The 26957-nt window shown below is 47.6% G+C and overlaps 3 protein-coding genes across 4 annotated transcripts in view, besides 1 other annotated feature; all 3 read left to right on the top strand.

Moving 5' to 3' along the window:
• Ptp61F (Protein tyrosine phosphatase 61F) overlaps positions 1-26957 on the top strand; it is a 132765-nt gene that overhangs the window by 30279 nt on the left and 75529 nt on the right. Inside the window, exon 1 of one of the 2 annotated variants that reach the window (NM_167874.2) lies at positions 20000-20188. The exons of the other annotated variant lie outside the window; for it this stretch is intronic. Within the exon in view, the coding sequence (NP_728600.1) occupies positions 20099-20188 (90 nt within the window). The 5' untranslated portion in view covers positions 20000-20098. Of the gene's footprint in view, positions 1-19999; positions 20189-26957 lie in introns of those variants that run through there. 2 annotated transcript variants of the gene reach the window in all.
• SA2 (Stromalin 2) lies at positions 7107-10643 on the top strand. Its single transcript, NM_138265.3, has 6 exons — positions 7107-7421; positions 7472-7775; positions 7840-8038; positions 8104-9629; positions 9705-9992; positions 10057-10643. The coding sequence occupies exons 1-6, from the start codon at positions 7336-7338 to the stop codon at positions 10573-10575; spliced, it is 2922 nt and encodes a 973-aa protein (NP_612109.3). The 5' UTR covers positions 7107-7335; the 3' UTR covers positions 10576-10643.
• Positions 14965-20157: a mobile genetic element.
• Positions 21508-23780, top strand: CG9173 (uncharacterized protein). Its single transcript, NM_138264.2, has one exon. It carries the CDS (start codon positions 21617-21619, stop codon positions 22916-22918), a length of 1302 nt encoding a protein of 433 aa, NP_612108.1. The 5' UTR covers positions 21508-21616; the 3' UTR covers positions 22919-23780.

The raw sequence follows: 26957 nt of genomic DNA, 5'->3' as shown, positions 1-26957 counted from the left end.
GACCGCTTAAGGCGCCGCAGATCTTGCAAAGCATATAAAGTGCTTAGCATAATTAGTAGATCGTCTTGGGCAAATGCCCATCTCCTGGTCTATTGTTCGCACTGAAAATCTGAAATCTACTTTTCTCTCATCATCTCTAGTTTAAGCAACTTAGGTAATCTCTAGCAGATCGCAAAGCAAACGAAAAGAGTTTCCATACAAGGCAATTTGTACAGATTGAACTCCAAAGCTGCTGATCCTCCATAAATTCGTATGAAACTCTCATAAATGTCCAAATATTTATACAAATTAAGCATTTGCTTTCTGGATCGATAAAAAACAGAATGGCAGTTCTATTGAGAAGCAGCTTCTGTTGTTATGGAAAGTGCAGCGGAGCAGAAGCATTTTCCCACAGAGCTTTCCTTCTATCGGTCTGCGTTGAGAGTTCTTTGATCGCCGCAGAAGAATCGAAAATGAAACGGATTTTCATTCTGGCTTTTATTTTCGTTTCCATTTCCCCTTTTCAAAAACGGTGAACCAGTGACACCACCTGAAAGCGCCCACACGAAATTGAGACATCCACTTGGACCGGCGAGATCGGTGGTGATCTGGTGATCTCCGAGCGGGCTCTTGCCCAAAAATTCCCATAGCTTTCTGAAGTGGAATGTGTGCCGGGTGTTGCATCTGGGGGATTAGTAGCACTACGGGCAAGTGATCGTAATGACTTTTGGATTTGATTCCGTGGGAACGGGCACTGCATCCACTGCAGTGACATTGAAGTGGATCGAACTGGGCACCGGAGATCTGTCGGTTGACAGCTGTGGCTCATTTGCATAAATTCCAATCCGTACCTGCATTCGTGCATTAAATTCTGTGTCTGGGGAGTCGGATAACCGCAAAAGTAGTCCCTCTGGCCAACTGTTGCGGTCGGAGCTTTCGGCTCCATCAAAGTTCAGGTGCAACAATGTTGACAACTCCGATCTTCGGTTCCTTCTGTTTTGGAAATATTATGCTGGGTAATCCCTTAATCGCCCAGGTCCACAGGATTGGCCTCCTATTGTTGCCCATATTTCCACTAATTTCCTTCGGGCATTGCAGTCCATTGCAGTGCCTTTTGTTTCACAAAAGGATGCCAAAATTTCTAATAATCCTTAAGTGGACATAATCCTTTTGTGTGCCACTGTTCGGCGGATCCTATGGCATTCAGTTCGGTTCCGTTTTGTGAACGTCGTTTCCTACACTATTTTAATAACTCTTTGGCAAGGTAGCATAAAGGAAGCATTGGAAATGTAGTGGAAAAGTATTATCCCGGCGATTGTCCTGTGGGCGGATATGGATATTTAATACTTTTATACTTTTATACTTTTGTGCTAAGAAGGCAGGGTCAAATGCGAGTTAAATTCAAACGGCGGCAAAGTTTCGAGGATGCCGCCTCCTCGCTCGAAGGGCAAAATTTCCCGAAAGAATTATCGAAACAACAATTGGACAAGTGATCCGCTGGCCAGTGGAACCCGTTCACCCGTTCGTTGGACAAGTCTTATCGGCTGCGTGTGACACCATATGCTTATGTTTCGGGCCTACCTCCAACGAGCTTCACACATCTGTTCCCCGATCTCCGGAGTCTGCATCGAAGGTGGTCCAGGTCTGTCTCCGCTTAATAACCGAATAAAAAATGATAACCCGAAAATAAGAAGACATCAAAGAAGCCCAGCCACAGACTGCAGGCCAAATTAAGAGAACTCTGCGGCCGCAGAGCCTAACAAGCTACGAAAAAAGAAAGAACCGATAAAAAGAAATGAACGAGAGCGGGCCGTCAGTGGGGCGACTATAGGATACCCATTATTTCAATTTATTTTAACATCTGCGAATTGAGTGTACTGAAAGAGTTGAAAGGTGAAAAGGTTTCCTATTATGATAGGTATTTCTTTAAAATATTAGTAACTTTTATTTTGTGCCAAAATGCAGATACTTCTCTTTGATACCCTGTAGAAAAGTGAAGAGAACAAAGAGCGAAGCGAAGCCATAATGCACAAAGGGTCATAATGATGGGCAAAGAAGGCAGCGGAGCTTGGAGACCGAAGACCACCGCCGTCTAATTTATTCACGGCAAGATGTGGGGACCGTTGGATCCGCTGGATCTTTTGGGGCCGTGTCTGCCATGTTGCTGGACAGATCCGAGCCGCTCTTTAAACTCTTATTAATGAGCCGCGCAAGTGTCGCACGCAACGCGCCGATTAAGGCCCAGTTAACAGGGCGCGAAGGTGGCGACCGACCGTGTCCATGTCCGATGTCCAAAGTCCGATGTCCGAAATCCGAGTCCATGTCCCCGTAGCCATGCACTTAGAAAAAAAAAGGAGGAGCTAGAAGCTTGTATTGTGCAATTCAATATTATTGTTAGCCAAATTATTATCTTTCCACTGCTTAAATTTCTTTAGATATCTTGTATTATTATGTAGAAATCACATGAAATCCCTTTTGAAAATCAGATTGGCCAAGTGTACTGGCGGGATTAGTGGGATTAAAGTGCAGTCAGTCAGTCAGTCAGTCAGTCAGTCAGCCAGACGCTTTTATCGCCCTAATGGACACAGTTGCCCGATCCGTGGACCGCCTCCGTGTGACAACTGGGAACTTGCTGTTTCAATTAAGGCTGACCATAAACTCGTGATGGCCCCTTTTCTCGTGCGATGCCTGTTATCTGCGGGGCTTGTCACTCGCCTCGATTTTGTTTTCCACTAAATAAAGACATTAAAAGGGCCGTCGGGTTCTGTTTTCGTTTTACCCTTGTTTCGCTTACGGATTTTGGGCCGGGTTTAGCTGCTGGGATTTATTAGGGACCACCTTTGCTGTGGCTGTGGCTTAACACTTTTTTAATTTCACTTGCCACACGGTGCAATCAATCTTGGCCCCGGATCGCGAAGTTATGAGCCTGAGAAATGGTCACCGGCCGGGTCATAAACCATCATTAACGAGGCAGCTGCTCTCCGGCGCTTCGGGCTGCTCATAACCGGGTAATTCGGACATGGACCTGGACATTGGGATGCAGTTTTTGTGGGCGACCGCAACAAGTTCCATTGAATCAGCTGCCGGGCAGGAAAAGTGTTGACATCTCGACTTCTTGTGGGGTCTGGTTCGAAAAGATTCGGAGTTGGGGAGCAGGTGGACCCCACCTCGATTTTTGAGAATTATGTTTGGTTGGTTTATTGCAGGTTTGGTTTACTGGGCAAGAGATCGAGCAGAAGATTCGGGGGAATTCGTCACGGAATGCTGGCAACTAAGCTTTCTGCTCTATTTTTTCTTTCTTTGCTTTTCCTCGCAGTTAGATTTAAACCGATTAGTTAGTCAACTGGTGGGTTTTTCCATTATCTCCAGCTGCTGGGAACGAAAAGGGGATTGCATTTTAAAATGCAGAATTAAACTTTTAAATATACTTCTAGATACAGCTCCAACTCCAACTTGGCTACTAAATATCCCAATTAACGTTCGAACATTTAACCCGAAACCCAAGCGACGTGTTGAAATGCCTCAATGCCTTCAGTGGCTTCTCTATTGCTCTTTTGGTCCGGGTTTCTTAACCTCTATCATATCGTAATCTTGGTAATCCAGACACCAGCAACCAGAAACTCGCCAAACGAGCGAATCAAGCACATTTTCATGAATGAACGAACGAACGAACGTCGCAGTGAATGAATTTTCGATTTCCACAACTCCTACACCACAATAGCGATCGTTTGGGGCATTTGGCGGGGGCAACTCTGCTGTCCCAACCTACTCGCGCATGCAAAACACGATTTACTATTAAGGCAAAATGTGCAGACGGGAAAAAAAGTAAAAAAGTAAAAAAAAAAAAAAATTAAACTGGCTAAGGGGATCGCAGGGGAAGTCAGAAGCCAGACAACAAACAACTTTTGACGTCGCATAGAAGAAATTGAATGGAGCGGAGCAGAGCTGAATGGCGGAGTTCCATGGGCTCCATGGGTCTGGAGTCAGAGGCCCGGAGGAGTTTAGAGTTTTTAGACCCGACTCCCAACTCCATTCATAAATGGCCCGGCAAGCGGGTTTTGGCAACGTGCTCCTCGCCGGATGACTCATCTTCCCTGGCTGGGTTGGCTGCCAATTGGCTGGCTGGCTGGCTGGCTGGCAATGGGGCACGTGCCATCATCGAGGTGTGTCAATTAGCAGTTAGTTGTTGCAGTTGCAGAGACGGCGGTCACAGGAGGAGCAGAAGGATGGGGCTTGCGGCGCTGGATGAGCAGGCTGGGGAGTAGGTAATCGCTGGTGGCTTCAGTCCAGGGCGTGACTCATCTCGTCATGGGAGCTGTTCGCCAGAGATTACTACACGTTGAAGATATTAGATTATATTATTAGCGGAAAGTACTTTACAAAAGCTAAGCATATAACTTTTAAAATAACTAGTTCAGTGCGGAACTTGAGTGATCAGCTCTGTGGTCTAACGCCTTTGCCAATTCATGAATGAAGCAATTGCCAACTGGTTTTCCAGCGCCACTTCCTGCGCCCTAGACTGCATCTCTGGATTCGAGACCGAAGGCGAGACTTGGAGCCAGACGGCGACTGGCAGTGTGCACCCACATCATCCGTCCACAACTACTTTAATGCTGTGTATGCACATCCGCTGGCTTCTCTATTAAATGCGGAAGAGGGCGGCACTCGAACTCCCCCAAGTTCCTGTCCCCCCCGACCACATCCACATCCACATCCAGCTCACGTGCTGGGCGGGATTCTACGCTTTTGAATCCCAGCTCTGGGTTTGGCATTGTCGGCTCGCTTTGTGGCGCCCACAGCCGCGTGCCGCTTTGATTAATTATGCGGTGCAATGTGGCCACCTACTCCTCCTCCTCCTCCTACTCCTCCTACTCCTTCTCCCTTCCATCATTCATTTGAATGGTTAACTGTCATTGTTCTGGCATATTTGTTGGGCTTATTCGGCTGTAACTGGCTGCAACACACACAGCAATTGACCCAATTATGAGGATATCGGGATTATCTGGACATGGCGCATTGGTTTTTCATGTCCATCGAATAACAACTCGTTTGCTGTGCTGTAATCAGTGAATTGAAGGCTGTCTTTACCTTTTATGGCATTTTAATTTATCCGTATTGCTAAGAATTATAATGCCTCAAACAGTTCAATTATTCATTTAACGTTTTATGTCGTATTCGGATGAAGGTTCATCAATAAAGGTTTTCTTGAATGCAAGTGAACTATAAATATTATTTAAAATACAACTAAAGATGTTTGCTAAAAGAGACTTTTCATTATACCTTCAACATCGATTATTGGCTAAAACCTGAGGCAATTTTTGCACTCTTTTCCCTTTTATCCCGCCAGGCAGAACTTCATCCTTGGCTAGATTTTCATCTGCCTACTTGCTCCTATTTTGTTGCAAATTTCGCTCGAAAGTTTCCACAAAGTGGCGAAAGCAGGAGGCAGGCATAGTGCAATTTTACTGTCAATTAGGCGGGGAAAAGTGGGGTCTATTGTGGAGCCACCTTTAAAATAGGATGCCAAGGAGACTCTTAAATCTTATCAGGAAATTTGTGAATGGAGGAGGATATTACTTTTCAAGCTAGAATTTCTTATTCACAAAGACTGCAAAGGTATTCGTATGCCTGAAAATTCCAAATTTAATTTGATGGACCTGGCGTCCCATGGCAGGTGAGATTCCTATGAGCGATTCAGGAGTCAAAGGAGCGGGGGTATCCAAGGATTCGGAGCACGAGCCCGAGCGCCACAGCAGCTGCCGCTGAATGGACAGCGGCTAATTCCCCGTCAGCCTGGCAAATGGCAAAAATGGCAAACTGGCAAACTGGCAAAACGGCAACAATGGATGCACAGGGTGAAGGTCAGATTTCGGGCAATCAAACAATGGACAAAAGGAATCGTTTTGAATATGAAATGAGATGAGATTGGCATACAACCGGCGGGCCGAAAAATGGTAGTTGCCTCTGACTGACCGTAGGTGGACTCCAATTACGCAGCGGCAGCTGGAATCGCCGCTGCCCGGATTCGGGTTCAAAATCGAAGTGGCAATCTCCTCGATCTCGATTGATCATTCAATCAATGCCAGCTGCCGTGGCCGTCTACTTGGAGTGCGCCAATTTTCAATCTCGAACGTCAATATTTGTTTGGACTTTGGGCGGATTTGAAATTCCAGGAATGCCCAGCTTTATGGGTAAAACAAGTTGGATTTCTAGGGTGTAGACTAAAGTGTTCCCATTAGTTTCATATAGTCAATTGTCTTTAGGGTGTATATGGTAAGCTTTCAAATCATGCAGCTAGTCAAAGTAAGATTTACAGGGTATATTCCCACCTAAACCGCTGAGGATCAAGGCACGTTATCGCCAGCTTTTTATCGTGCCACCGCCCAAAAGGAGCCGCGTCATCAGCGTAGATTGAAATAATTCCGAGTTGCTGCCAACTTGCCAAGTCATCCCGAATTGGTCAGCGGTCGGGTCCTCTGATCTCTGATCTTTGGGCATATATGTATACAAATATATGAGTATATTTGTGGGAAGGAGGAGCGGAGATCGCGTGCGATAGGCAACGTCAATATTTGTGTTTATTTCTGGCTCGGATCGGATCGGATCGGAACGGAACGGATCAGATGGGCATGGGCATGATTATGAGGTCCTTGTTAGTCCGTTTCAATTGGCGGCGCTTTCGCTTTGAGGTCGAGCAAGTGGCTGCCCAATTTGCTCAGTGTTTTTGTGTATCGTTCTGTGGGCCAGGCTAATTGTTTTGTGCCCTCAAAGATCGGCTACCTGACCTGATCTCGATCCAAGTATGGGAATCTCGGCGGCTTTATTTGCCTCGGATTTCATTATTTTGCGGTGGATGTGGGAAAACTGCAAGCAGGCTAGAAATTTAACAAGTTTTTTCTTGGGTTGTACAAATTATTTTGAGTTTACTGGAAAATTACCCTCACAGCTGAGTAAGATGTTGACATCCTGTTTTTAATTTATTCGTGTCCCAACAAAAAAAAAATGGTTAAAAAATGTAATTTAGTCGACAAGACAAAAAACACGTGTTGTATTGATTTTTAAGAAACTATATCTGAATTTATATCTGAAAAACTGAATTGGCGCATTGGTGTATGTATCTTGTGACTTTTCAGTTAGGTTTTATAATTTTTAAGTTTAATTTTTAGAATTGTTTGCAGCCCTGAATATAACCTCAAATTTCAAAAGTTCGCTTTATGTCAGTTGTGGTTCATTGGTTAATGGTTCGTTTTCTGTCACTTAATTGGCGAAGTTGGCAGCACCGAGTTTCCTTTTTTCCGAATTGTGTGCCACGCGAATGTGCTAGCATATTTTTACTCTTTTAATTTGTGCGTGAAAATGAGTGATATATCTTTTGATGACGCTGTTCTGAATGACTCTCAAGCTTCTAATCAGATGGATTTTGAGATACGTGAAGAGTGCAGGTAAGTCAAAAGTCGATAACTGTTGCAAGTCATTGAAGTGAAAAATTTAGCATTGCCCCAAATGATGAGCCAGTCTGTGTCGATGGGACAGTCGGTGATGCGACGAATAAGTCGTTGCTGCAAATGATCCTCTCCAGAAAACGTTTAAGCCCTACAAATAAACGTAATAGCCACATTGAGAGCGTGGCCAAATATTGGGGTGAATTTTACTTGGACAGCCCCACAGCAGCCTTGGTTGCTCTCTTGCAGTTTGTGGTGGAGGTTAGTGGAAGTCATTATCAGATTCCAGATGATACTTCAATGCCATTCAGCTACAGTGACATCCTCTCCAACAGCTCATCGCATTTTTCCAATGTAAGTGGGATACATAAATCAGCGTTATAGGGATATCATTTTTACCTGCCCGCCCCACTTTCAGACCCACATATATCCTCTGATTAGGAAGCCCGCCGATGTCTTTGTGAACCAGGTGGGCAGCTTTTTGAATGCTCTGCTGCTGGTCGCCAATAAATTTCGCTCGGACTCTTACCAATTGTTTCTGGTCCAGTTGACGAATTTTGTGATGGCCTGCTCGGAGTCTAATATTCGTACTTTTCGCCATACCGCCACCATGATAGGTGAGAAACCAAAACTGATACCAAAACTTAACGTGCAAATAATATAAGTTTATGAACATTTCTAGGTTTGAAAATAATGACCATATTAAGCGATTTGAAATCCTTAGACGATGAAATAGCGATGACCGTTTGGATGCAAATGTTCAACAGCATGTTCGTAGCTCGCAGCCGGGACATAGTGACCGACATACGTCTCCTTTGTATCTCCGAACTTGGCCAGTGGTTCGCCAGATATCCACATTGCCATCTTCAGCCAACTAGCCTTCGTATTTTCTACGAAGCTTTAAATGATGGCTCTGGTGATGTGATTCAGTGCAGCTTGGATAATATATCCGTTCTGTGCCGCAAGGATGTCCTTTTCTCGGAGATTGTGGCATTAACCAGTGAATTCCGGGAGATCTTAGTTGAACTTTGCTTGGGCAAGGAGGATGCAATAGCTGAGAAATCCGTGCAGTTCCTTACCCATTTCCATGTACTGTCCGCAGAAATTCTAACTGACGACGTTTGCCGGGTGCTGGAGCAGCTAATAATGGCCGCGAATCGGGGTTTGGCTCAAGCAGCCGCAGATCTGTTTATATTGCGAAGAAACGGGTTGGATGGCGAAACATTTTGCCAAAGAGTAAAGCATCTTCTGCAGTTATTCATTGAGTGTGGACACGAACAGGCTGACTATTTGGTGGACTCCTTAATCGACAACTGCGAATTGGTTCTGGACTGGAAGTCCATGATAGCGGTGCTGCTGGAGAATCCTAAATCCCGCGAACTTAGCGACATTCATTGCTCCTCATTGATTGCAATCCTTTTGGCAGGAGTGAAGCAAGCCACCGCTGGCGAGATACCGCCCGGAAGATATACCAAGGATCTAAAAAGGGAGCCGAGGCAGGGCGCCCAAGAGAGGGCCACCAAGTGCTTGGCACCCGTTCTGCCCGAACTTCTTCGAACGTACGCCAATCGTTTGCAAGATATAGAGAGACTTCTGGAACTACCGAAATACTTCTGCTTCGATTACTACCATGAGCAGAATAGAATGGGGCAGCTTAATGAACTGGTTGAGCATTTTGAGCTCATAATATTCGATCAGACAAGCAGCACCACTGTGCTGCAAATCACAGTGAAAACTCTGGAGTTTCTAAACCGCATGATTCCCATTCCGCTAACTAAGCAATTGCTCAACAGCGCGGTAACCAACTACAAGATGGCCTGGCACAGAACGCAGGACACGAGCCCATCGAGAAGTACGCACAACGAGTCCAACAGACTGCTGGCCACTCTAAGATTACTTACAGTCCTAAGCGGGCATTTCAATCTCAGTAAATGGGACTTGACGGAGCCGCTTCTCTTCAGCCTCAAGATGTTGCTTAGGCAGCGCAGGTTGCCGAACGGAGATGACCTTCCGCCGGAGGCATTCTCGCTCTATCTGAAGGCATGTTTTTGCTGCCTATGCTGGGACATGGAAAACTTGGAGGGAACGGCCCTTAATAACGTGGACATGGATGAGTATTGCGATGTTCTGCATCATAACCTAGAAGACTACCTATATGTGACCTTTTCTTTGGTTGGCAAGAGCAACACCGAACCCCTGGCATATCCTGTGAGTGAATGTTGATTGCGAGTACCATGGCCATTGATTTGTTAAACGATTTGTTAATCGTTTGTTTATTTCCAGTGCTTTTCATATACTTGCGATCTGTTTGTGTTGCATGGAAACCTCTGTGGCAGTTCGAATCCCTCGATACGTTCAGTGGCGCACGTACCGTCTGGTAATGAGTTGGACATTCTGGAGGGTTTCCTCATGGAACACTTCCTTGAGCTAAGTCCTTCGGATCTTATGCTAGAGACTAACTCGGATCAGCTGCAGAGGATTCGTTCAATCCTCACCAGCTACTTGAAAGTGGTGTGCCTAGGTGTTGTGCCCACCATGAGAGCCTCAAAGTTCTATGAGTATTACGTAAAGGTTGGTAGAGAAAGTAGAAAGACTCTGCAAAGGGCATTTCATTGAAGCTAACTTCCATTTTCAGTACCACGCTCCCTTCGGCGACGTCATGAGATGCTCCATGGAACTGGCACTTCAACGAAATCCCATTCACTTCGCAATGACCATGTTGCACACATGCCTGCTGCTTTATGCTAAGGTTTTCCCAGATGATACTCGTCATGCAGCTGGACAAAGAGCTTTGAGGCCAGCCGAGTTCTCCGAGCTAATGGAGCTGGCCAATCGTTTGGCCAAAATACTGATATCCAATCCCATGGAGCATCGCGAGTGCGTGATCGCACTTCATAGATCTGGCATTTTGTTCGTCTTTGAATTGGCACAGAAACAACCTACGGAGGCCACAAAAAAGTTACCTTTCTTGCGTGTCCTCAAGGTGTTTGTTCCGCTCCTTTTGGTCCAGGACAAAACTAGAATTCTCAATTTTTTCGAGCCCTATGAGCAACTGATAATACCTACATGCAACAGAAATGATATAGCGCATTTGAAGGAATATCGAAACGCCTTGAGGCCTCGAAAAACAAAATCGTATCCTCAGGCAACTTGAAGGATACAACTTACAGGATGTTATATGTATCTATATAATGCTAAACTCGTTATTAAAGATTTTCAGTCTGCATTATTTATTATTGGTTTCGATGGAGTTCACTTCTCATACGTTTGCAATTGCGTTTTCATCCTGTTTGCCATTTTCCGTATGCGTTTGTGTGCAAAAGGAAAACTCAGTTTTCATCTCTATTTCGCCGGCAGCATTTGGCAAAGCTTTTCCTGCTGAGCCACAGAGCCACCTTTACTTCAAATGGCCACAAAAGGTTGCGTAATAACGCCCAGTATCTTGTATCTGCAGGCTGCATTCATTCGGCAGCTGTGGTATCGAATTTCCAAAGTCCCAAGTCCCATTCAATTCGAAGTGCAGGCTGCTCGGCAATTTTCAATTTCAATGCCCCGCTCGCTGACAAATTGACTCGCAACTTTGTGGGTTCTCTGGACTCTCCTGTCAAAGGCTGCACGAGCTAACACGGCCTTTGACACCCCGAAATGGAGATGGAGATGGTGATGGAGGGCAGGGAATCGAATCCGATTCCGAATTCCGGGCACTCAAGGTGGGCGCTAAAATTTCGGGAAACGAAACTAAACGCAGTGAAATTCAAGTGGATATTGGGTCACTTCTGGTTTTGGTTTTCAAGTGCTGGCCGTTTGTCCATTTCCTTGGCACATGCCAAGTGGTCGCCGAGTATCCGATTTCGGGTCGGGAAACCTTCGAACTCCCATTTGGAAGTGCAGCACCTTGCAGGTTCCACTGGGCGCAGCTGTGTGTGGGAGATGATGCTCTCCCACAGACATTCCTGGCCATCAAGCACACGGCTGGCTGATGGATCGGATCGTTGGGGCGCAACATCTGGTCATACTGATCTTAATTGGAACATCTTCTCGAAGGAGGCACACTTTGGATGTTACTTGTCCTGCACTGAAAGAAATTCTATATACATGAATCATCAGCGCGGAATAAGGTGATGTAGTTTAGAGTAGTCATGAGGATACTTCGTAAGAATCAGCATTTCTCTCACTGCATCTGACAGGTAGAGCAACAACGAACGGAGCACAGCAACCTGGCCCATCAATTTCGCGTAACGGACTGCGAGAACCGCTACGCCATGGCAATTGCATTTCACGGTCCTGCCCGCCTCACCGATCTCTGGCCCCAGATCTGTGATCCGCCAACGGAATATCTGATCACAGATGTCCTGACGGCCAGATCCGATCGCCCTCGGTTGCGGTTTAACGAGATCTGCGCCCGCCCCCTCGACGCACGCCTCCACAGGAACCACCGAGCCGAAATCTCCCCTAGCACGATTTGTTGGACCTGATAAACGTTAACCCCGCTCCTCGGGCGAAAGTGTAACACCATTTCAGACACGCGCATCTGTCGCTCGGTTTGAGTTTCGGTTCGGATCTTGAACAGTTGAACAGTTGTGGCCGTCGAAAAAATTCAGAACTGTTCGCAAATAAAGGAGTTTGAACTGCTCGAGGAAGGGGCGACACGTGGCACTTGATTCGTATCACATTTCGTTACTATTTCGGGAGTTTACATTTCGGCAGCGAAGGGGTTTCTGCTCGCTTTTTTATTTCGTTAACTCCTCTTGCCAACTGTCAACCCATTTGGCCGATATTTATGGCCAGTTGCCGTTGGGCATCGAAAATTCTTCGGGGTTGGGGCTGTTTGCTGTTGCAACTGTTATTAACATGAATTTATTGCTTGTTTCGGCGTTTTTTTTTTTTCGGCTGCGAATTTGAATTTTAGCGAACACCGCACTTTTAGAGCTATTAGGGCCTAAAAGGGCTTAAAGCATGCATGCATAGAGTGCTCAGGAAATGTGGCCAGTTAGTAGGAAACTCACCATTGCCTGTAAGTTAGATAGTTCTACCTATAAGTCTCTTTACATTTACCATTTCTCCTGGAAACCTGGAGGGCGTAACTCCATTTCGCTTGAAAAATGTCCTTATAATAGTCTGAAGTACAACAACATTAACAATATTAACTTAACCAAATCCGTGTTGGCCCCGTCAAGTTGCGTGTAAAAACACAAATTCCCCGATTGATCATCGCGCCAGGAGGTCGACACTCGAGGTCCTTGCGATCCTCGCGGTTCCATTGATAAATGCCAAACGAAATTTGTCGATTGTCAATCAGAGGATCCTGAGCTCGAGGTGATCCCTCGACTCCTCGACTGACAGCAAACACGCGGTGTTGTCCTTGCTCATTTTTTTTTTTTTTTTGCCCCTGCCTGCCTGCCGGCTGACGGTTTCTGTTTTTGTTATTGTTGCTGCGCTGCCTAATGTCTTGGCAAATAAGGAGCGCCGCTCCTGGCGACGACTTCTGCCACGGTAGTCCCATGTCCCACATCCTCGGGATGTCCTGCTTCTGGCGGGCACGGTGTGTGTAAATCAGGCCGCCTGTTTACAAATGTGTCGCCATCGCGTAACTCAATCCTTGCCGCGCTCGCTAACACAGGATGCGCTCGACAGCCGTCGCCGGCTTGGCAAACCAATAAATACCATTTAGATGTTGCCCTTAGGACACTTACACGGAGAGAAACATTGTCATCTTATCGATGGAAATTCGTAGAAGCGTGAGCGATTAAAGTCGCGTGTGAAAATGATTTTATTGAAATCGAAATAGTTCACGTTTTGAATAAAGAACTTTTCAACATAAGTTTATGCTTAGTAGTATAACTATATATATAAATCTGGGTCTTAAGAAATATTTTCCGTGCTGCTGGTGTGTCAACAAAGTCATGTGTCTGCACGTCGCCGTCCCTAACATATGTCCTTTGACACACACACACACACACACAAATTCCCGAAAGGACATGGGTCCAAGGTGCAGCTGAACTCGCGCAGGACACGCATAAATTAACGGGCACGGAGTTGCGCTGATTGTAGCTCTAATCCCCGAATCCTGATCCCAGATCCCGATGCCTGCACCTCTTTGGCCCCATTAGCACGCGTTCGCCGCGCACGCGCAGCCACTCAAAAAAAAGGATAACGAATTTCGACTCCACTTCGGAGTAGTGGAGGCCAAGGGCCAGGACCCAGAGACTCCTGCCTCAAGTGGCAGGGTTAAAATTAGTCGTGCCCTGTCAGCAAATCTGATTTACGCGCCAGCTGCTCCGCTCCTTTCTCCCCTGCAATCTGCGCCCAGCTTTTCGGGACCGCCTTCTTTTCTCAAATTATAATTTTAGTGTCAATCTAATTAAGCAATTACAAGCGTGTTGCTGTTCTGCTCTTGTCGTCTTGATTTATACACTGGAAAAGCGGAAGATTCGAGACAGATGTTGTTAATTTATACCTTACCTTGTATTACAAAACTTGCTTATTGGAATATGGATTCATTGTAGTTGTTCTCTTTTAGAAATGATTGTGGCTTATCAAATATGATAACCAAAACTTCGTCTGCTGCTTCATTTGAGCGGGAAATCGAGTTCTCCACTCCATTAGGCTTACAAAATATGAAGGTTTTGCTGGCCTTTCCTAGACACTTGACTTGACACTCTGGGAGACAGTTCAATTAAATGCGATATTTACAACACCTGACACGGACCACAAACTGGACAAATTAGTTGACAGCAGCTCGGCGGTGACCACAGATGGTCAGGGGTCAAGTGTGGCTCCTGGGGAACCCAGATGCTCAGCTGCCTCGATGCCCCGATGCACTTGGCAAAAGGGAAAGTGAATGGAAATTAATTGCCATGCCATCGATATATACAAATAATCCATATAGTCGTAGATACATTTTTCCGCTGGAGCGATCTTACACATCCATTTTTAATGACTGCGCCTGCTGTCATCGCGTCGATCGTAAAAACTCCGGCCATCAAGTAGATTTATTATTGAAAATATTTTGGCTGTCCCTTGATTGTTTTGGGTCCTTGCACAAGCAAGGATGAAACCAGGATGCGGCGCTTGCGGATGCCCAAAGCGAATGTTGTGTTAAATTTATTTTTATTGTACTTTGTCATTTTATGATGAGTTGGCGCACAGCGCATTCCCCTTCCTTGCCAACGCTACAATATTGTCTATACATTTCCCGGGGCATTTAATTTCGATTCGTCGAGGGTCATAAAAGTGCAAATGGTCAAACATTGGGTAGTCTCAGCAGTGGAGTGTAACCAGTAAGCAGCTGTCTTGCTCCACATAGAAATCAATAAGTTACAATCAGAACAGAACAGAACCAGAAGCTTTTCCAGTGGCCAAACATCGACGACTTCAAATGTCCGTTTGTAGCGCCGACACTCCTGTATTCCTCACTAATTAACCCTTGTAGCATCGCAAGATGGATGGACAGGAGTGGGATGGGGCGTGATCTTGGGGCGAGGAGCACATGCAACACCTTTACACATAATTAGGGGCCTGTTGACTGCGCCCGACAATGGATGTTTTTTTTTTTTTTTTTTTTTTTTTTTATTATTATATACGGCAGGAAAATGAAATCTTCTAAAGATACCATCTAATGTCCTTGGATGGCATGCACGATTCATAACCCTCAGCTGAGGGCTTATGCCTACGTACTAAACAAAAACCTCCGCTCTCTCTCCTGTCCTTGTCAAGCTCACCGGGACTGCCAGTCAAGGTATTTCATCGGTGAGCAGGATGTGGTGCCAAGTTGCACACCATCTTCTTTTGCGGTGCACAGCAGCGCCTTTTTACGACCAACTGAGCGTACCAGTCGTAGAGTTCTTGCCCCGCCAACATACGGGGGTACTCCTTATCTATAGTTCCGATTGGCCATCTCGTCCTTACGGACACGCTTCATCATGGTGACGATGATCACGTGAGCCCCATCCCAAACGATTTTGTCCGCCATCATAGCAGCAACCAAGCCTCTCGGGCTGAGAGGTGACCCAGCGAGCGCCACGAGTTGCGCCCTCTCCTCGGCGAACCTGGAGCAGTGCAGTAGGATGTGCTCTGCGGTTTCCACTGCGTCTGTGCAATAAAGGCACTGGGCTGTATCCACGTGGCGGAACCTACATAGGTACCCTCGAAAACAGCCATGGTCCGTGAGGAACTGGGTCATGTGGTAGTCCACCGTTTTGTGCTCGCAATCAGCCCACTCCGTTAGTTGCGGAATGAGTTTGTAAGTCCAGCGTCCCCGTTGTGACTCTTGCCACCTGGTCTGCCATACTCCTCGAATCCACTCTTTGATCTCTAATTGAGTGTATCCCTCACTCGCAAGGTATTTGCCCTTTATGTCCAGGTCAATGGGTGTAATGCCTGACAGAGCGTGCGCTGCGTCGTCCGATATGGTTCTAAAGCCTCTGATTAGCCTGAGAGCCATTGTCCGTGATACTGCGCGGGCACTATCTAGATAGGTTTTCTTTGTGGAAACGCAGCTCCAGATAGGCGCAGCATAAAGCAGCGTTGCCTTTGAAACCGCCACTAACAGTCTCCTAGCCGGCAGTCTGGGTCCTCCCACGTTGGGCATGATTCTCGCCAAGGCTGCTGCTGTCATTGCCGCTTTTTTGCTGGCATACCTTGCGTGAGCCTTGAACGAGAGCCTTCGGTCTATTAGAACACCAAGGTATTTCAACGTTTCTGCTGAGGCGATTTCAACTCCTTTGACTTCTACACGCATGCACTCAACGGACTTTCTGCTGCTCAGCAGGACTACTTCGGTCTTATGCGCAGCTATTTTAAGTCCGACTTTCTCGAGCCATTCTATGGCCGCCGTGATTGCCACGTTACTTATGTCCTGGAGCTCCGGTATTGTCTTGGCGACCGCTGTTATCGCAACGTCGTCGGCGAAGCAGTGCAGCTCCACACCTCTGGGCTTGCTAATGCTCAGTATTCCATCATACATAATGTTCCACAAGATCGGTCCTAGTACCGACCCTTGGGGAACGCCTGCAGAGACTTGGTGGCTTCTTGGACCATCTTCTGTTACGTACCATAACACACGGTCCCTGAAGTAGTTGCCAATTACGCCTCGTATGTAGTCGGGAACGCCCAAGTTGCGCATAGCCCCGAGGATAATGGGCCATCTCGCTGTATTGAATGCGTTCTTGACGTCTAGCGTGATGATGGCACAGTACTTCTTACTGCCGCCTAACCATCGGTTACCGTCGAGTGCTTTCCTGGCAGCGTCTGTTACGGATTTGAGAGCGTCGAGCGTACTTTTACCCTTTCGGAAGCCATACTGTTGGCCCTGAAGGCCTGTAGGACTTTCAGTGATTAGCTCAATGCGCGCGTACAGTATGCGCTCAAAGAGCTTGCCAACAATGTCCAACAGACACAACGGTCGGTAACTGCGTGGAACATTTGCGGGCCCCTTGCCTTTCAGCAGAAGGACCAGCTTCATCTTTTTCCAGCGCTTGGGGAAGACTCCGTCCAGCAGACACTGTTGGAATGTATCCCTGAAGACCTCCGGTCTTGCGGTGGCGGCTGCTTTGACGATCACGCCCGGGATACCATCAATGCCGGGAGCTTTGTTCGGTCTGATCCTCTTTGCTGCTTCGACGACTTCGCATGACGTGATGCACGGGAAGTCAGAGGCGGGGGGGTCAACAGCGGGTTGCCATAACGTGTGTTGGCTTGGAAATAGTTCCGACACGATGTTGGCCAGGGCGGCTGGGTCCTGAGGAGATCCTGCACCAGCGGAATTGAGTTTTTTCCTTACGACTTTGTAGGCGAGACCCCAGGGGTCGTCGTCTACGCTATCAATCAGGTCCTTAAAAGCATTCGCCTTTGCTGCTGATATGCCGTTCTTAAGCTCAGTTCGCTTCGCTTTATATACCTCAATGCACTGGGAGTGGTGCGGTTGCCCTCTAGATCGCTGCGCTTGCCTCCTCGCCTTGATGCATTCCGTCCGAAGCTGGTGCAATGAGTCACTCCACCAGTAGACAGGGGGCTTTCGTTTCGTGTTCCTTTTTCTCGGCATCACCGCATCACACATTGCTCTAAGCCTATCCATGAGCGCTGTCACCATGGTCTCCGCGTGTCCAATTATGGACTCCATGCCCTCGATCTGGTATGCTAGCATGTCTTCATCCAGTTTCCTAATGTCCCATACCGGACCTAGCGCACATCTTCGCTGTTTGGGTGACGGCCTCATTGTTCGGGCACCGAACGTGATTAGGTTGTGGTCGCTCAGCGTTATGTCCTCATGGACCATCCAGTTCGAGCCAGCCACTAGAACTCTGCTAACAAAAGTGACATCAATGAAAGATGTACCTCTGTCATTATTGAACGTCGGTTTGAACCCGTCGTTTAGCAATACGAGATCTAGCAGGTTCATGGCATCGATCACTGCTCGTCCTCTTGTGTTAGAGATTCGACTGCCCCATTCTGTAGCCCAGGCATTGAGGTCACCTCCGATGACTGTTGGTCTGCGCCCACTTGCATGGTTAACCAGCTTTTCGAGCATGTCCTCGAATTGCTCGGGACTGTCGCTAGGTGGAGCATAGCAGCTGTAGAAGTGGATTCCTCTAATTTTGGCGTATGCTATGCCGCGCATTGGTACGGTATCCCACTCCTCTACCAATAACCTGGATGTACATTTAATGGCCGCCTTGCCTGTCTCATCGAGTAGCACTCCTGAGTTACCCACACCAGGTAGGTATGGTTCACTCAAAAGCACTACGTCCGCATGGCGCTCCTTCGCTGTTTGAGTCAGGAGGTTCTGTGCTGCTGCGCAATGGTTAACGTTGAGCTGGATGATGTTAATTTCTTCTGGCATCATTTTGACGGCTATTAGCTCCTTTGGTGTTGGCTTTGTAGGTGGGGCATGCAAAACCACCCGTCGCGTGGTTCTTGTCCACGTCACTGCTGCAGATCAGGCATCTTGGTGGGGCTACGCAGCCCTTTGCCTTATGCCCATGCTCGCCGCACCGTAGGCAGCAGTCAGAGCGATCGACTGACTTGCAGTAGGGAGCTCGGTGGCCGAATTCGAGGCATCTGAAGCATCTTATTGGGCGGACGTCTTGGGCTATGCGGCAACGCGACCATCCCACAGTTACAACGCCCCGGTTGATGACCGCAATGGCATCGTTCGCGCACATTAGCACAGAGGCTATCTGGGTCCCGTCACGCCTCCTGCGAAGGCCTCTTACATCCTCTGGTTCCAGGCGGATGCCCTGAAATTGGGAGACCAGGGAATTGTGAAGGTCCTGAGCCGTCGTTGTCTCGTCTAGTCCGCTGCAGATTAGCGCAGTCCTATGCGCGCCCGTGCGAACCGAAGCAATCTCTTTGAGCGTCGCTTCTAGCTCATTTTTAAAGCTGGGGATGACCTCCGAGGCTTTACCTTCTAATTCAAGAAGTAGTTCTCCCTGTTGCGTCCTCCTTATTTTACGCACGTGCTTGCCGAATTCGGTCAGACTCGGTTCTGCTTTCATCTTCCGGAGCATATCCGAGTACGTAACCTCACCCGTTTTTTTCAGGATTAGCGCCTCAGGTTTTTTGCGCAGGCGCTTGGGCTTCACCTTAGCCCATTCCTCGTCCTTGTTAGCGTCCTTGGCGACAGACGCATAACTTTCCGGTTTGGAGTCAGCCGTCGTGGGTAACGCCTTCCCGGTGGATTTCGCGGCAGATCGATGGTTGTCCGTTTTGCGGACCTGCACATTCGGTAATGCCTGTCTGGGTGGCGCCACCTGGCTACGCTTTGTCTTTTCTGCCTCAGTCTGTGTGGCAGTACTCCTTGGTGGGGGCTTCTTGTTGATACCCTCCTGTAACTCAATCGCTCTCTTATTGAGCGCCGATAGGTCCACTAGCACGCCCCTATCCTCGCTGGTTACGTGACGCCTAGTCTCGAACGAGGATAGAATGGCGGTGATCTTGGCTTTCATCATGTCCAGGATGCCCTGCAGGTCCTCATTCTGGAGCGTCGTGGTCAGTTCTGGCGAGCGATGCGGCGATCCTGATGGGGACTTCGCTCCCGCCCTTTGGGCCGGCACGCTGATGAAATCCATTGTCTTCAGGCTTGTGGCTGTCGTGGAGACTGTAGTGGCCAGAGTCTCCACCTCCACAGCTGCACTGCAGTCGCTAGCTTTCGGCGGCGGGGGGCCTGCTTGCTCACCTCCCCCTCCCTGGATTTGGGTTCCGACTCCTCTTATAGGGGATCTCGATAGCCTACCACTCCTCCTAAACGGGTCGTTGGGGTCGGGGGCACTGCCCCCCCCTGTTCTGTCCATCAGATATAAAAGGGGGACTTTGGCTTGTTGGTCCCCAGCGCTCCGTGGGAAATAGAACTAGCTTCAGTTCTTAGGTTATATTTCAAATTTTTGTTCAACTTAATTAGTTCAAATTTGAATTTGAATTCGAATTTCGCGCCCAACGAGCGCGCGGCCGAATGACGATCGCACCGCTGATCTGGCAACGCCAGTCTAACCAGCTCGTCGACTGCGAAAGGTTGGCAATGCTATCAGCTGTATTGTCTGATGCAGCTGATCTGATTTATTACCAGTTTACTGGATCACTCGTGAATTCCGGAACGACACCGTGACGCTCAGAAACGCGGCGCAAACCCCAGAGTGGATTTGCAGGTTTATGTTGCAGTTTACGGCTGACCGGACTCGTATATGACGAAATTCGCGCAGCGCAGCAAAAAGACGTGCGAAATACGCGGGACAATGGATGTGTGTGTGTGTGTGTGTGTGTCTATGTGGAAGGTAAACACATGTCTACTTTGAGGCACAGCAAAAAAAAAAAAATATATATGCAAGTGTCGATGATTTAAGTACATTTATAAGTAGTACGAGCAAAATACGAAATCTATAGCTAGATTGCTTCTTACAACTAAAATCAAGTTTATATCTCAAGGATGTGATATTGTAAGAGAATAGAATACGATTTTTCCCAGTGTGACTTCATCTTCAGCTTATTCCTACCCATCTTGGAGCTGCTGCCATTCATTAATCCACATAGAAATGCCAATGGCAGAGTGAGATGTTGATGGTGAGCTGGTACAGATGGAGATGGAGATGGTGAGGTGATGGTGACCAAAGCGAATGCAAACGAAGGCGGCTGAGGCGGCACAACAACAAAGCGGCCAAGAGGCCTATTAGCCACAATAAAGAGGCAGCCTCACCCCCTTTCGAAATCCCCAATGCTCATACCCCTGGAAATTCTATTATGCAGATGAATGGATGGATATGGGACTAACCATCCGACTGCCTAACTGACTGGGTGTTTGTGTGTTTGCCCCGCCAGATGCCATTACAATGTAAACCCAACAAAAGTTCATTCGGTGGACTTGATGCGGGCATGGATGCGGAGACGTCTTCATCTCATCCACGTACTTCTTCTCCACATATCCGAGGCAGCAGCACTTCCAGCCACCGCAGCGGAACAATTGATCAAATATCATAATTTATCAAATGACAATGCAACAGGCGGCGGCCTCTGAACGTTTACGTTCCCGTATTTGCTTGCCCCAATCCCCACACCAAAGACACCGATCTCCAATTCCCAAATCCCCCCAATCCATTCGAAAGCTACAACTTAATTTATTTGAACAATTTAGGTCTGACACAACAGCCATCGTTTGGCTCTGTCGTGTTCTTTGCGCTTATTTATTTCGATGGTCAGTCGGCTCGAATCTATTTAGCATAATTGCAGCTACGATCAGAACCGAGACCCGAGTCCCGAGATAAAATAATGCATTCTTGTGTGGGGTCTGTGTGTAATCCTAGATAGGGCCACCAGTGGGTCAGATAACCAAATTAAAACAGGCTAGGGAAAATATTGGGACAAACCGATTATTGTTCTATTATGGTAAACTTAGCCATGGCATTAGTTCCAATCGAAATGGGAAGTGCATTCTTCATCGAAGATTGTGCATTCAAATCAAATTGTGTGTCAAGTTTGCTCACAAATTGGTAGGTTTATGGATGCCAGATAGGTTGACAATACTTTTGTATTGGTTAGTTTATGAGCTTTCTTTTCATGGAATAGCCAAAGAATTCGATACAGTAGTCTGCGACTATATGGTCCATCAGAAATCTGTGTATAGCATCTACAATTTTTGTGTTTTGTCAAAAGTGAAATTTAAAGTGATACGTTTGCTGTCTCCTTACTTCATCAACAACCAAATTGCAATGGACAATTATGAGAGGGCCAGAAAACTGCAGGAGGAGGCGGGAGTTCCTCCTGGGGGAATCAAGCGGTGCTGCTGCAACTGCAGGAGAAAGCTGGATCCCTACCAACTGTTTGACGATAATGTGGAGGATATAGCCAAGAGCCTGGCGCAGATAATGCTGATCTGTGGCATCAGCACAAGCAAATCCAGCGCTGCCAGGTCGATAATTAAGAGGGCTTTCGTTTACCATGAACGACTGCGCACCAATTGTCCACCAAATCCGGCTACTGACAGTCGCTTGAATCGGGAGGACCTGCTCCAGGCTCTGCGACTGAAGTGCGAAATGGAACCGGTGGAGGCGATGCTCACCTATGCCATCATCAAGCGGGCCTTTAAGGCCTTCTATCACGGCAAGCCACCGGTGACGATCAGCAATCCCATAGTGGATGCGATGGCGGTGCACACCCAATATGCTGCTTGGATGCATGCGGCGCACAAGACATCCAGGATCTTCGACAACTACAAGGCGGCCTTCTTTTGGGCCCACAAGCACTACGAGAGGCAGATCAATCTGGTTTATGCAGCGCTGTATCAACGGATGACTACCAGATCGGATCCCCTCCTGGTGCCGGGCTGTCCTTGCAAGGGCTGTTCCAAGCAGGAAGTTCCCGGACATCCCAAGGCCGGCCAAAGGCAAATGATGAAGATCAAGCTGTCGGAGGGTGCAGATCTACCAGAACCCTGCATCATCTGTGGCTTGCAAGTTCCGCAAATGGATAAGGAGGTCAGGATGAAGAAGCCACCGCGTCCGATCATCAACCATGAGGTTAATCTACCCAGATGCCAGCAGTGCAATTCGCCCTTCCTCATCTGCGAATGCAACATCGATCAGTTGACGGGCGAGCAGTTTGGCGAATGCGGCCAAGACTCCTACAAGGTGAAGTGGTATCGTCTGGAGGAACCAGTGGCCATTTCCCAACCTGTTTCCCAACCGCTTGGCGAAGAGGAGCAAGATACCAGCTATGATGAAGCTGTGGAACCCCCAGAGGACTGGGACAATCACCATTGTCCCATCGACTGCAAGCACGACTCCTGCAGCGAGTCCTCGAATGTTTGCCACAGCACTTCTTCATCTGCATCTTCGGGCAGTGATTTTGCCACCTGTTCCGACGGCGTGGACAAAGAGGAGGATGTTGTGGCCAAGCTGGAGGATTATCTCAACAAACTGTGGGCCGAGGAGGTGGCTCAGAAGAGGAATCCATCGTATGTGCCGCGAACGATTCATCCTCCTGGTCCGAAGTGTATGAAGTGCAACGACTAATTTTGTACGTTTAAATTTTGGCTATATAAATTATTGAGTGATGAAAAGAGAGCTATTGTTGACCCTTAATAGCCAGAAACAAGTAGTCTAAGTACAGAACGTGTTTTCTCACCTCTGCTACCAAGTTTGGTTCAACGAGCTGCCACCATGCCACCATGCCACCATCCGGGCCACCCACTCCCACACCTGGGGAATCGATCGCCCACACGGGAGCCGGCGCTTATCACACGCCCACAGATCGCGTCTTGACAATGGCCACTTAAAATGCCATTGCCGGTTGTAATCGCCACTAAATTGCTGGCACCTCGGCTTATTCGCGGCTGGAGGACGGAATGGGACGTGGCATTCGATGGGATGGAGCTACTGTTGTCATCGCCGGCTGCTCCGCCCAGCAGCTCCCAGGAGCTTCCACATAAATCGCTGCCTTTATCTAAGCACTTGCATCTCGCGCTGGAACAGAGGCTCCTCCAAGCTGCACCACCAGGATGGTGCGGATCCGCGGATTCGGGCCTGTTCACGCTCCTCGCCGCTTATCAATCTCAGCTCATCTGCACGCAGAACAGAACAGAACCGAACTAAACCAAACTGCAACTAAATGGGCAAAAAGAACCCAAGTCGAAGAACATCTTCTGCGAAAAATAATTCCGCAACTTGTCACATTTTGTAAGATTCAAAGTCGCAGAGACAGGCACTAAACTGCAGACGCCTCTGCGCCAGGGATTCTGGGATGGGCCTGCAATGAAAGGAGTCCTTGACTGTCGGGATTTAACTATTTTTATAGGGTATTCGTAGATAAAGGGGCATACTCGAATGTTAACAGCTACATAAATATAATAATTATTAATGGCAACATATTGATCTTAATTTTATAGATGGTTTATTATTGGTTTAGATTTAAAACTTTGACTTTTTATCATTATCATTCCTGTAGTCGAATCACCCGTGTTTACCCTACATATTTTTGGCTAGGCCTAGACTTCACCCTCGAATTGCCGCCTGCATCTCCATCTGCCTGTCGCTGTGGCATGTTAAACTGGAGTCACATTTGCATATAGATTTATTTTTATGTCCACTGCCTTCGGATGGCTCGTGAACTATTTATGTGTGACGACGATCCAATCGCTTGGGGGAGCGATCTTTGGATGGATCCGCGATCGGTTCTTGCCCAAGAGTTGTGCCATTAAGCGATGCCCATTAAATGTTTGGAAATATTGGAATATCTCTAGATAATGCCACGTCTTGCCAAATTTCTAATTATGATATGCTCACATTGAGTTTCTCTATTAGCCCAGTTTTGATGCGTCTATGTCTGTCTTCCCATTCCAAAAAATTTTTTTTTTTGCTTCGGCATGTGTGTGGTAAACAAAGCTCTCACACTCAATTGAGTGCCACTTTTCGGCTTCGGATGAAACTTGGAGGCAACTTGGTGGAGGCAGTTCAAGAGACGCACGAAACCATTGAACTTTTCAATAGCCATCAAATTTGCGTCTAATGCGAACTGAGACTCGGAAAGTTTCCCGCCATCGTCTTTCAATTTGTTATATCCCTGCATTCAATGCGCACTGCAGCCACTCGAAGTTCACTTTGATAGTTCGAAAATCATTTGCACTCGGAAAATGCATTTGAAGTTTATATATATGAAAAGATAAAACATAAGTTTATCAGATGCCCAAGGCAAGCATTAGAACTTTACAAAATTTCTTTGTGTGTACATGCGGCATCTATCTGCTGCATTGTTGTGGGCCTGAAGCTTAATGGTCTTTTTATAGCTGCTCTTTTTCAACTTCAATTAATGAAGTGTCGAGTTGTTAACACCAAAACACACGCCCAGCTCCCAGTGGTGCAGCCTACTCCCACCGATACCCAATCCCCATGGACCGACCTCTATTTCCAAACATTTCGCCCAGCCGCGGGATGGGAACAAACTTCGCCGCGGCTGCAGGTGGGGGGGGCAGCCGAAAATGTAAACAAACAAATTAAAACGAGCATCGACACGGCAGCTGCAGACTTGGCCTCAGGTGAGAAAACGGGCACACGGAGCCGGGAGTTGGGAAAGCGATGGTCGAAGGGGGGTGGAAAATGCATTTTCACGGCAGCGCCAAAAGCAAACAATCCAGACGGCAGCCGAAGCGGCCAGAAGCTCTTTAATCCCGAAAACTTTGGTAGCACTTAGCGGTTTACGAGGCTGCCGAGCAGGCCCTCAAAGTATTTAGATATCAAAGTGGTAAAGGTGATAAAAAGCCATCCATTCCATCCGCTGCACTTTTGGCGACACTTTGTCGAGATTGAGTTGTTAAAACTGGATGTGTGATTAAAAGTGAAGCTATGACGCTAATTCAACTTTTAGTGGGTAAAGAGGTAAACCCACTCATGGTCTTTAAAATGTAATCCAAAATCTGGTTGACAATTGATTACATCTGGGGTTCCCATGGATAGGAGAAGCCTCTTAGCCCGAACTTCCTATTTATTGATCAGTTAGTACACTTCTCACATCATCCCATTGTGGTTGAGTTTGCTCCGCCGCTTCACGGTGTCCAGCGTGATCCGAAATCAGTGTGGGAAAACAGTTGGAGCGACGTCAACTGAAGCGCCGCTTCCACCTGAAACGCCGAAATAAATGTGGAGAAGGCCGCCGCCAACGCATCCGAGCAGTTGGAGTCCGTGGCCAAGAGCAGTGAGAAAAATGTTAATGATAAACCTGTTTGTCAATTAAACAAAAAATATTGTAATAGTTGATAACAGAATGGGCAAACACGAAGTGCAGTGAGCGGGTGTGAGAGGATGAGAACTTCCCAGAACCCAGAATGGTATATTGTTGGGGCAAACGGGGAGGCAGGGAGGGAGTGGAATTGGGATTGGGATTGGGGCAGGGTATGCAACAAGGGACAACCTGTCAACCCAAAAGGAGGGCCCAAAGGCTGGACTGGCTCGATGTGCTTGACTTTGGTTTCATTATCGCCTCGCCTTCAACTTGAATTTTACCATGTCCCAGGCCCAGTTCGAATCATCATGCACTGCGAGAAACGACAAGTAGCATAGCTATGATAGTGATGATAGGATTTTAAATTGGTTATGACACCTTTGTTTTTCGCAGTGCACTGCCCCATTGGCTTCACTCGGCCAGTTGGCTGCACTGGCTTATTGTTTAGTGAAGCATTTAACTCTTAAATATGCTTGTGTTGTGTGGCAAGAGGAAAAGTGTTTTGTGTGTGTGATACCGTTTTGAAAGACATTCCAAGCTGAGTTGCGGCATGGAGTGGAGTGCAGTGCAGTGCAGCGGTGAGGGGAGAGGGGAGTTGTCAGTTGGAGGGGGGCGAATGGGGAGCATCTCGGGCACTTCACTCGCAGCGCTGTGAAATATTTCCCATGACAATTCTGTTTGTTTTTCGTGCATTGTGTGCTCGGTTGGCACCTCACCTGGACCCAACCCAACCCACTCCACTCCACCCAACTTATCCCACACTTCTGGACCGCCCTGCCTTGTCTCGTCGCCCACTCGCTTGCCTTCGTCGTCATCCCAACCTGCCCGTCGCAGGTTCCCACTCCATCTGCAGCAGCTTCTCATCTGGAATGGCCCACAATGTGGGACAAGTTTGCTCTATTTGCTTTATCTATGCCCATCGCCGGTGACGGCTGTCTCTGCTTTTTCCCAGGCAGAAGGCTCCCTCCCTTTTGAACGGCAATAGCTGCCAGGCAATTCCCATCACCGCCTCCTCCATCGCAGCCCCAATGTACCCTCCAAGTCGCCCATATGGCGGCATTAGCTGATGGATATTTCAACAGGCCGCCCGGCACGGGTTGGCACTCCAGGCATCCAGAGGCATCCTGACATCCTTCGAGCGACTTGCTAAAATAACAAAACATTTTGAAGGGAATTATGCCCGCATTTTGGGGGCAAGAATCCGAATGCTGGGTGCTCTGAACTTTGAAACAAAAAGTAACATTTCCAAAACGTTGTATACCAATTAACAATTTGAAGCAACCTCAACTCCCTGTTAGTGTATAACCTATTAAGCTCCCTTCATTCCCGAGCTGTCGG

This window comes from Drosophila melanogaster, chromosome 3L (genome assembly GCF_000001215.4).
Source record: "Drosophila melanogaster chromosome 3L".
Lineage (NCBI taxonomy): Eukaryota > Metazoa > Arthropoda > Insecta > Diptera > Drosophilidae > Drosophila > Drosophila melanogaster.
Note: the sequence above shows the minus strand (reverse complement) of the source record. Positions and strands in the feature narration are given on the sequence as shown.